This window comes from Lepidothrix coronata, unplaced genomic scaffold (assembly GCF_001604755.1).
Source record: "Lepidothrix coronata isolate B3197 unplaced genomic scaffold, Lepidothrix_coronata-1.0 Scaffold147, whole genome shotgun sequence".
NCBI lineage: Eukaryota > Metazoa > Chordata > Aves > Passeriformes > Pipridae > Lepidothrix > Lepidothrix coronata.
The window spans coordinates 295,595-306,994 of NW_016690327.1; the positions used below are offsets into that span (position 1 = coordinate 295,595).

The following is an 11,400-nucleotide window of genomic DNA, read 5'->3' on the forward strand; positions in this document are numbered from 1 at the left end:
GCACACGCTCCTCCCAGTGCTGCCCACGGCTGAGCCCCTGTCCCTGCACACACATGGTCACACCTCTGTCCCTGCACACACATGGTCACACCTCTGTCCCTGCACACACATGGTCACACCTCTGTCCCTGCACACACATGGTCACACCTCTGTCCCTGCACACACATGGTCACACCTCTGTCCCTGCACACACGTGCCCCCCCCAGCCGGGCCCTTCGCACCCCAGTGCCAGCCAGGTGGCAGAGCAATCAGTCTCTCCGACTCCTCTGACTAATTAACATAAATTGACACTGACTAATTAACCGTCCTGCCTCATTAGAGCCCGGATGCCGCATCCCTGGGAGCAGCAGGCAGCCGAGGAGCCCTGGCTGTTGATGCATCATGGCCACGTTCCACCCCACACTGGGCACTGGCCACCCCTGATCCCCCCTGACCAGAAGTGTCCCCATCCCTGTCCCCACCCCACAGCCCTTGTGAGGCTGCCAGCAGCGATAACGAGATTGGTTCCTAATCCACTTATTCCTGGCTGGAGCAGAGGGCTGGCAGCCTGCTTCCAACACCCAGAGGGCATTAAACCCCCAGACCCTGGGGCCAGCAGGGAAAACCCTGGTGGTCTCAGCTGTGGGGTGATGCCAGGGGGTGAAACATATGGAAAGACTGTGGAGAGCCGAACCCTCCAGCGGAGGTGACACCATCAGCAGCGTGGCCTTGGGGAGCAGCAGGATGAGCAAACCTTGCATCAACCAGGAAGGGAGATAAGGAGCCCTTCCCAGTCCTCGCTGGGAGAGGGGGAGGGATGGGGGGTTGCTTTAGGGAGCGGGGTGCAGGGGTAGGTCACCCCAGCGCGGTGACACCCAGCTCCGCAGGAGGAAGGAAAAGGAAATTTTTCACTTCCCTGTTTGCTCAGGGCTGCCTGGGAAGCGGAGGCCCCGCGCAGGCCCCATCCTGCCGCTGCCTGCTGGCACCCGGGGCTGAGTCACGGCACGTCCGACCGGTTTGGGGGACACCCTTGGGCTCAGCGTGGGAATGTCCTGACCTCAGCACGGCACAGAGCCGGGACCGGCCCCGCCGAGCCGCCCGCGGGACCCTCAGCTCCCCAAAACCCAGGGGAGGGGCTTTGCCCTGGGGGGTGTGGGTGCTCCCGGAAAGCTCCCGCTCATTCCCAGTGCCCTGCGTGCCATCCCTGCCGCCCTGAGCGGTGGATTAGAAACTAGGTCAGCGGTAGATCCCCAAAAGTGATTGGAATCAGGGAATTGCCACTCCCTGGGGCGAGCCCGGCGGGAGGTTCGCTCCGCTCGATGCCGTTATCGCTGGGCTGGAAGGGAAGGGCTGGTGGAACAGGGACCCCCCGGAATTCCCTGACAGCAGCGCCAGGACCGGGTCCCACATGGATCCTGGGCATCGGAGCCACGAGGAAGGCGCAGGGTCTTGGGGACACCGCGCCAAGGCCAGGTCACCCCGTCCGAGGCTCAGGAAAGCGGATGGATGGTGCTGGCACGGCCGGGAACGCTCCGTGCGGAGGAGGCAGCGCCGCGGGGCAGGAAGCGGGACGGCAGCGGGGCAGGAAGGCAGCCCCGGCCCCGGGGCCGGCGGAAGAGCAACGGGAAGGCTCGAGGGAGGAAGCCTGGCCCCGGCCAGGGGCTGCCCCGGTGCACGTGTGGGGGCAGTGAAACGGGGCCAGGCTGTGCCCGCAGTGGGACCGAAACTCGGCGGTTCCCGGGAGAGCCACGGGCTGCAAACGCCTCTCGACGCTCCAGGGGCTGCAGGTCCCGGCCTGTCCTGCAGCAGCCACACGTCGGGACTCGCAGCCTCGTGCTGCAGGGTGGGAGATCCCAAACTCGGGGTGCAGGACCCCCTTCCAGTGGTGGCAGAGGCGGTGCTGCCACTCACAGAGCTCCTGGGTGGGGTCTGACCGGGGATCCAGGACCCCCAGGGGCGTAGGGGTGGGTTTGGAGGGGGACTTACGTTCCTTTGGAGCTCCGTGAAGGTTTGGGGGGGCTCAGCCTACACAACGCCCAGCCTGACACCCACCTGGGAGGTGGGTGACCTTCCCAAGCTCTCCCCTCGTCCCAGCTCTTGGGAAGCATCCCAACACTCCCCAAGGTCTCCATTCAGCACCTCTGAGTCCTCGAGCATCCCCAGCCCAGATCACTGGGAATATTTAGCTCAGGCCCGGAGCGATGCCGCTGGAGGGGCCGCGCCCCTGCTGTGCCCACCATGCCGGGGGTCTCATCCCAGTGTCTCCCAGCGCAGGGGTGGAGCGCTGGGAACTGCTTGGCGCTCCGTGCTCGGAGCAGGGGATGGAGCTGTTAAATATTTATAGCGGCGGTTGGAGCTGCCGGGTAAAATGGCAGCGGAAGCGGAGGGGGGACGGCGGGAGGGTCCATCTGGCCCCCGCACTCGGAGTCACCATCTGCTCCCCGCGGGAGCCGCTCCCGGCGCCGCGGCGGGGCCCGGGATGCTGGGGGTGGTGCCTCTGCTCCCGGGCACAAGTGCAATGAGTTTGGTGGTCTCAGGCGATGGCGGAGGGTGAGAGGGTGGCTCAGGGTCCGACCCACCGCCCCGTGTTTGCTCCAGCTCCCGGGTCCCCATCGTGGACTTGTTTGGAGGAGGAAATGAGGACATGTGTGTAATTGCTAATGAGGATGCGCATATGCTAATCAGGGCTCCCAATTATGGCAGGACGGGGCCTCGTGGGCCGTGTCCTGCCCCGGTTTTGGCCAGGTGAGCCCCGGGCAAGGTCAGGCAGTGGTGGCCGGCTCAGCTCAGCTCGGCTCAGCTCATCTAGGCTCGGCTTGGCTCAGCTCAGCATCTCCTGGGTTTGGGTGCCCCCATGGAGACCCCACAGCTCTGGGTCTGGAGGAGAGCAGGATCTGAGGTCCCACTCGGGCGTCCCCAGCTCCCAGCCCTGGGGGAGCAGGGATGCTGGTGGGATGGGCACAGGGAAGCAGCTCCCACCACCCCTCTGATGTTCTTCCCCTCTTGATCTCACTCACAGCCTGCCACGCTGTGAGGTGACGGTGGGCAAACAAATCCTTGATTAGCCACTTTTGGGATTTGGCTTTGTTAATGTCAAAAATATTTATTATGGAAGAATTAAAGCTACCAGTCTCCGGATACAGGATGGCACAGCCCAGGTGGGATCACCTTTGGCTTGGTGGGGTGCTCCTGTCCCACCCTCCCCCGTCCCAATTCCCACCTCAGCTGCTGCTGGATGCTGGATTTGGCTGTGAACCAGCCAGGGACGGGATGGGATTTCTGGGGGGATGAGGAGATGCTGAGAAGTGTCTATCAGGTCCCCAGTGAGGGGGTTGAGCTGCAGGATCACCCAGAAATCCGGGACCCAGCAATGGACAGTGTCCATCCTCCATCTGTGCCGAGCTGGGGTGGGAGCAGCCAGGAGCTGACTGACTGCAGGTCCAAGGAGCAGGGATAGGGTGGGAGACGTGGCCTCCCAGGAATGCTGGGATGGGCTTTGCGGGGAAAACAGCCACTTCCCATCAGCTGCATCCGCTGGGAAGCAGTGGGAAGCAGTGAGGGGATTCCCAGTGGGCTGTAGGAGGCTGAAGCTTATCCCCATTTCGGATGTGAATAGGGAGGGCTCAGCCACGTCCCCAGCAGTGCCAAACCCATGGAAGGCACTTCTGCCTGGACTTTTGCTCCAGCACGGCCGTTGTCCTGGGGTCCCACTCCTGGGGGCACCCCGGGACGTGTCCCCAGCAGACACGGGGCTCCCTGTCCCTCCTGGCTCGGGGCCCACACCGAGATGCCTGCCCGGCTGGGGGGACACTATTGGGTGGGATTATCCATAATTGCCTGCACTTTGATGTCTGTCACCTCCTCCCAGGGGATCCTCCTTACCTGCAGCAAACCTGGCCTGGCATCTGGCTGCTAATCCCGGGATTAGCGGGCGTGGGGAGGGCGGCAGATGGAGCCTGGCCAGGCCGGGACCCCCGGGGTGCGGCCCATGGGCCAAAACTGTTTGGGTTGTCCGGGACCCCCAGGGTCACCAAGGCAGCTGGGTCCCCAGTGGAGCCACCTCCATGGAGAGCCCGGCTGCTCCCAGGGGAATTCCCACCCGGGATCTCCCCTGGGGCCTCATCCCCTCCAGAGGCCCTGGGAAAGCCCCCGTTCAAGGGAAATGAGACGTGTCACTGCTCCCAGTGACAGCCTTTCCCAGCTGCAGGAAGAGCATTTCTGGGAAGCCAGTAAACTCCGTGTCCAGCTTCTTCTTGCCCCCAGAATATCCGCAGCGCACTCAGGCTGGGAAAAAGGGAAGGGGAGAAGGAAATGGCTGCACGTCTCCATCCTGTGCCCACCCAAATCCATCTCCTTCATCCCTGGGGTCCTGGCCGGGCAGGGGGAGGAACAGGAGGTCCTGAGGGAGCTGCTCCCAGGGCTGTGTGCCGGGGGGGTGGGTCTGTGCCCCCCAATTCCCAGCCAAACCCCCCCATCCTGTGGCCGAGCGCCCCACGGCTGCGTGCTAACCCCAGGGTCCCTGCTCAATGGGAGGAAGGAAATCCTCATCCTCGGGAAAGGCTGGACACGGCCGTTTCCTCCCGCCGTGCTGGGGAGGGGGCCGGGGCACCGGCACACCCGCCCTTGGCGCCCCGACATCATCACCCCCCACCCCATCCCTATGGAAACCCCGTCCGGAGATTGGATTCGGTCCCGGTGGGGTCACACGGGAGCCAGGGATAGGCTGGGGGGGCCTGTCTGTGCCCTCCGACCCCAGGGGACCTTCCGGGGGGGTCGGGGGGCTCCCGCAGCTGCCCCAGGCAGCGAAGCCCCTCGGTGTCCGCGGGCGTGGGGGGATCCCGGATCCGTGCGGGTCCCGGTGTGGGCTGGGAGGGAGGGAGGGCACAGTCCCGGGGGGCTCGGTCGCATCCGGCTCCCCCCCCCAGCCCTCGGTATTCCCGCGGCTCCTTCCTCTTCCTCGCCCTTCGCCCGCTGACGGCAGCGCTCACAGAGGGTGCCCTTTGCCCCTCCGTGTCCCCGCCGTGTCCCCGCCGCCCCTCGGGGCTCTGCCGGGCACCGAATCCGCCCCGCCGGTGCCCCGGGCGATGCTGCTGCCGCTCCCGGCCCTTGTCCTGCTCCCGATGCCGCTCCCGGTTCCCCGCGACCCGCTCCGGGGCTGGATCTCCGCTTTCAGTCGCCAATAATCGCCCCCGGGGCGGCGGGGCTGGACCGGGAGCGGGACCGGGATCGAGACGGGGATCAGGACCGGGATCGGCACCGGGATCAGGACCAGGATCAGGATCGGGGAGGATATTGGGATCGGGAGAGATACTGGGATGGGAAGCGGGACCGGGACCGAGGTTGGGAGCGGGATCGGGACCGAGATCGGCACCGGGATCAGGATCGGGATCAGGATCGGGATCGGGATCGGGAGCGCGCGCTCCGGGCGCCCCCTGGCGGCGGCGGGGCCCCGCCGGAACAAAGGCCGGACCCGGGACCCCCCCCCGGGATCTCCCGGGACCCCTTCGAGACCCCCCCCACGGGCAGAAGGGAGCCCGAGACCCCTCCCATAGGGCCGGAACACCCGGGGAACGAGCTGCTCCCCCTCCTCCTCTCCCTCTCCCTCCCCGTCCTCCCGCTCCTCCTCCTCCTCCCCCGGCCCGGGGGTCCCTCCCCGCCCCTCGCCCTGTGCCGCGTGGGAGGGATTATTTAACCGAACAACAAACGCACAAACAACCTGTTGGGAGTAAAAAAATATGTTTTTTTTTTTCCTTTTAATTACATCAGTTATCAAAGAAAAAAAAAAAAAGCAGTGGTAACAAAAATACAAAGCTCTGAGGGTTTCTTGTTTTGTTTGTTCTGTAACAAGCTCAGCATCAGTGCAATTGTTTTAATTTAACTTCTGCTCTGAGTCCCTGCTGGCAGCATATGAGTAGGCTTTGCCCAGCACCAGACGGTCACGCAGCAGCTTGAAGAAGGCGTAGTAATTGCTGAAGAGGATCAGAGCCAGGGAGATGGTCTGGTGCCACTTCTCCGAAGAAATCAGCGAGTAAAGCTGGTAGAAGATGACGGCCCCTTCCAGCAGGATCAGGATGTTGAGGATCCTCAGTGGTTTGCTGAAAAAGAACTGTGGGAGAACACAGTGAGGCGACCGAGTGAGAGGTGGAACCTCCGGGGTGGTTTTTGGGTGGGATTCCTCTGGGATTATCCACAGGGATAAATAACTTCCCACCCTGGGCACTTGGAAAGCCACCCTCTGGCAGCCCCAGGTGTCCAGGACACGAGGACCATGGCCCTGCCCAGGTGCTACCCCTCCGTTTCCCAGGAAGGAGACGTGACCTTACGTGGAACCTGAAGTGCGAGACGTCGGAGGGCACGGCCACGTTGTAGTGCCCCATGGCCTTGTACACGTTCTTGCTGTGCTTCACCAACACCCCCTGCGGCCACATGCACTCCTCAGTCCACCTGCAGGGAACAGGGAGCCCTCAGTGCTGCCTGCACGTGGGAACAGGGGCTGCTGCCTTCCCCCTGCCCAGGGGGAGCACGGGCAGGTTGGCCCGTCCGGGTGTGTCACCACGGCGGTGACAACTGGCAGGTACCTGTGGCCAGGAGCGGCAGGAACCTTGCCAAAAATCAGCTCTGTTGGCTGAGCTTGGCAGTGGGCAGTGCACAGAGTGTCTGTGCTGTTGGAGGTGTCAGCCCACAACTCCACTCTCAGTTTTCTCCCTCGTTTTTTATTTTAAGGCCGAGCTCCCCGTCCAGCCCTCTCAGGGAAAACCCAGCCCTAACCCCAGGAGAGAATTCCTTACTGATGCTGCAGCACGTTGGAGCAGAGGGCTGGATCCACCTTCTGCCAGCAGCCCAGGTGTGCTGCAGCCTTGTGGAGCAGGTCACAGTAGCGGGCAGGGAGCAGGTACTGCATCAGGATCACGGAGGTGCTGATGGAAACCAGCAGGAAGAGCTCACAGGACCAGCGTTTGTCGTAGTACTGAGTGTTCTGTGGGGGCACAGGAACGTGTGGCACGTTTGGGTGTTGTGTGACAACGTGTCTGCACAGCCCCACCTGCCAGAGCCATCAGAACACAAAGCACTCAGGCAGGTAGAAGGAGGCAGCTGCATGCAGCTGTTAATCCTGCTTGGAAAGAAGCGCCCACATAGGATGGCAGATGCAGAACTGCTGTGCCAGCACCAGAAACAGGGGGATGGCTCCTGATGCTCCCTGTGCTCAGCTGACAGCGGGTGGGAGCACCAGGGGACAGACCTCCCTGGGGGATGAGTTATGAGGAGACATTTGTCTCATTCACAGATTAGGAATATAACATTAGTACCACACCTTAGGGATTCAACAACGACCCCCTCCACGCTGCCACCACGGCCCAGTGCCCACCTCCCAGCCAGCCCCAGCCCTCTCTCACCTTCACAAACCAGACGGGCACGAAGGCCACGTAGTAGGCACTGAGCATGGAGCTCACCAGCACCTCCTTCATGCGCCAGTTGAAGTCCATTTTGAGGTACTCCACCTCGTTGCGGATGAGGTCCGGGGAGAGGCAGCAGGCGTGGGTGGGCATGGCCTCCATGCCGTACATCTGCCGCGTGTGCTGCTTCCACGTCTCCTTGAGCACCGTCAGGTAGTCCCTGCCCCGGGCCCCCACCTCGCCCGTGTCCCTGGGGCCGATGTTGGCCACCTGGGCAAACAGCCCCGCCTTGCGCAGGTCACAGTTCAGCTGGAGGAAGGGAATGTACATCCCGAACCTGGAGCAGCACAGGGCAGAAGGGCCGTTAGTCCTGAGGGTTTGCTGCAGCACAGCCCCTTCCCAAAGCCAGGAGGAGGTTCCCTGTGGTTGCCCAATGCCTGCAAATGTCCAAGGCCAGGCTGGAGCAACCTGGGCTACTGGGAGGTGTCCCTGCCCATGGCAGGGGGTGGAACGGGATGATATTTAATGTCCCTTCCAACCCAAACCATTCCATCATTCTGTGATTCTAAATGGCCTCTAATACCTACAGAAACTCCTGAAAAGAGCTTCACCACTGATCTCAAGTCTCAGATCTTTATGGATGCTTCCTCCTTCATTTATCAGGGAGAAAGGAGCTATTTCCATACACGACTGGAAGCAAAACCAGCTCCCTTTTATCAGTTAACACGAAGCAGGGAAGCCGTTTGATTCCCTCCACCTGGAGCCAAAGGAAACTGAAGCCACGAGTTTTTCGAACACTATGGGAAAAGCACACACCCCCTTCTCAGAGGACATGAGCAATCTAAGGATTGGTGCTCACATAAAGCTGAAACACAGGCAGATGTCAAAGACCTGCCCTGCCAGCACGGAATGTGACACAGCAAGAGGGAAAAGGTATAAACTCTGTGACCAGGTAACTGAGCACTTACTGAGGCTTCTCCTCAACACCACCTGCAGTGCCCATGAGGGATCCCCCTCCTGACACAGGGATACTCACGGGTAGCACAGGAACAGGAGGTTGAGGAAGGAGTAGGTTCTGAAGAGGTGGATGATGGATCGGCACAGGCTCCAGCCCGTGCCAGTGAGGACGGCAAACCGAGTGACCACCAGGAACACGGAGCGGGGCAGGGACACTTTGCCACTCTGGGAAGCCTGTGGGAGAGAGGAGAGAGCTGGGCACAGGGGAGGCTCATTCCCTCTTCCTGCAGGGAGCAAAACTCAATCTGTGAATCAAGTAAAGCACCAGGGAAAGGCTGAGTGATGCCAGGACGGGGAGGCCTGCTGTGGAATCTCCACTCTCCAAAACCTCTGGAATCTGGGCCTCATTCCTCAGGCTGGAGGGAGGAGAGCTCTGAGTTCCTTGTTAAACTCTGGCAGTTAAAGTGTGACCAGCCCACCCTCCTGACCCCACTCACCACAGGACATTTCCACGGTGAGCAGACACCCCCTGACTTTCGTTGGGGAAAGGTGGAGTGATGGAGAGAACAGGAAAAGAGCCAAATAGGAGGAGGGAAGCAGAATCACTACAAGTCTAGTTGAGACAGTAATTCAGAGACAATCCCAGAAGGACAGAGTTGGGAGAGGTGGTTTGGGGCTCTCAGTTCTGTTCTCTGCTCTTCCCATTCCAAACCATGCCTGGGATTCTGACTTGGGCGTATCACAAAGCTCTTTAGGAAAAGACAGAGGAGTTTGGAACTGCAGAAGGGACACACAGCCTTGCAATTCCCCCCAAAGAACAGCTCTGAGATCTGCCTGGGGACTCTACCTCCTTCACAATAGCACTGATGAGCCGCCGGGCCAGGACGATGGTTGTCACCGTCAGCACGTTGAAGTCAATAAGGTGAAAGTTCTGTGGAGACAAAACCAAAATGATCCCGTTCCCATGAGGCAGCAGAAACCCACATTCAACAGAGAAACTCCCAAGTTATCCTCTTCTCTTTGGACTCTCTTCCAAGATTGGAGAGAGAATGACAAGCAGGCAGCCAGCGCCCAAAACTTGGCAAAGTAAGAGTTGCAGAGTCACATGTAGTTTACATTAAATATAAATATATATAAAATGAAATGTTTAATGACCCCAGAGACATCCTGGGAGTATCATCTGTCCTCTGGTGCTTACCAGTGATGTGTGGGAGGGAGGGTGGGAGGGTGGGTACCACCACACTGTCTTGTAGATGTTGATGTAGTGGACAAAGAGAGCGACGAGGTGACAGAAGAAGAGCTGGAGCTCGAACAGGACACTCCTCTCCACAGGCAGCTCTGGGATCTTACAGTGCCTCAGGGGGACCACTGTCTGTGCTGCCAAAGGGGGGCTGGAAAGGCCTGTACCTGAGCCACTCCTGCCAAGGGAAGCCAAGAGTCAGGAATGAAGAGGGCAGTGTCCTCCTGCCCACCCACCCAGGCTGTACACGGTCTAACACTGACTGAGAAACCCAAGCTAACCATCAGTGGCTGCCACAAACCAGAAGTGTCAGCACCCCAAAGACGTCCAGGATGACTCTGGCAGGCAGATGTGAGCAGGAATTTGCCCAGAGAAAGCAAAACTTGGAACCAGGCCAGCCCACAGCACCAGGTCACTTGATATTAAATCCCCTGTGTTGAGCCAGGTTCAAACCCAGGGCTGTGCCGTGCTACTCAAGGGACAACCAGTGACTCCCTTAATTAATTGGAACCTTTCAGACCTCAAGTTGCTATTTACATATCTAAGAGTGCTTGAACATGAAAGACAGAGCAATTACACACAAGCCCTTGTTCATTCTTCACCTTCTATTCACCTGAGGAGGAAAAACGAGTTTAGCCAGAGGTGTGTGTTCCTGTGTGAGCACGCACAGGATCCCAGACAGATCCTTTAATCGAGGGGAATTAAGATACACCAGATATATCTCTCCTGATTTGCAGTCTCTAAATAACAACAGGCGAAGGAATCTGGGTGTGGGTTTCAAAGAAACTGCAGAGCACAAACTCCCGTTGAAAATCCCCAAATGAAACCACAGGTGTGGCTGCAGGAAGGCTGCTGATCCTGGGGGATGCAGCTGGATCAGTCCAGGGTTTAAAACAGCAGGGCTGACAGCCTAAAATGAGGGGGAAATCTTAGGAACCTGAGCTGTCTCTCTGAAATGACCAGATTCCCAAGGTGAAAGAGATTCAGCTCCTCAGGATTGATTAAACTGTGGAATTACAGAATGGCCGGGGTTGGAAAGGACCTTAAAACCCATCCAGTCCCACCCCCTGCCCTGGGAAGGGACACCTCCCACTAGAGCAGCCAAGCCCCAGCTCCATAAGCAGGAGGTGCCTTATGAACCCTGCAAAGAAAATGTTAAATCTGTCTAAACACACTCCCTGCTGAGGGCCCTGGGCCAGGAAAATCACAGGGATACACTTATCCAGGTAAGTCATTGCAAGGCCACAGGAGGAGCAATCCAGCTTTGCTGGGAGAGCACACACAGCTCCTTATCACAGGTGGGGAATGCACAAACCCACACCCCAGCTCATCCCCAAGGAATCTGGGCTTTTCAGGAGGGGATGGAATGACAGGGCAAGGGGGAATGGCTTCCCACTGCCAGAGGGCAGGGTTACATGGGACAGTGGGGAGAAATTCCCCCCTGGGAGGGTGGGGAGGGGCTGGAATGGATTTCCCAGAGAAACTGTGGCTGGCCCATCCCTGGGAGTGTCCAAGGCCAGGTTGGAGCAACCTGGGACAGGGGAAGGTGTCCCTGCCCATGGCAGGGGGTGGGACTGGATGGGCTTTAAGGTTGGAAAAGCTCTCCGAGATGGTTAAGTCCAATCTTGTGCCCCCAAGCCCACCAAACTCTCTCACAAAGCTCCACATCCACTCGTTTTAACACTCCCAGGGATGATTTGAACACCACAGGGATGGTTTGGACACCCCCAGGGATGGTTTGGACACTCTAGGGATGGTTTGGACACCTCCAGGGATGGTTTGGACACCCCCAGGGATGGTTTGGACACTCTAGGGATGGTTTGGACACCT

General features: G+C 59.7%; 1 protein-coding gene across 1 annotated transcript; it reads right to left on the minus strand.

Moving 5' to 3' along the window:
• Positions 1–5,698: 5,698 nt before the first annotated feature.
• Positions 5,699–9,745, minus strand: TMEM39B (transmembrane protein 39B). Its single transcript, XM_017828240.1, has 7 exons — positions 9,529–9,745; positions 9,178–9,261; positions 8,410–8,564; positions 7,374–7,710; positions 6,768–6,955; positions 6,303–6,423; positions 5,699–6,085 (listed from the first exon to the last, which is right to left on the minus strand). The coding sequence occupies exons 4-7, from the start codon at positions 7,701–7,703 to the stop codon at positions 5,849–5,851; spliced, it is 876 nt and encodes a 291-aa protein (XP_017683729.1). The 5' UTR covers positions 7,704–7,710; positions 8,410–8,564; positions 9,178–9,261; positions 9,529–9,745; the 3' UTR covers positions 5,699–5,848.
• Positions 9,746–11,400: the final 1,655 nt, after the last annotated feature.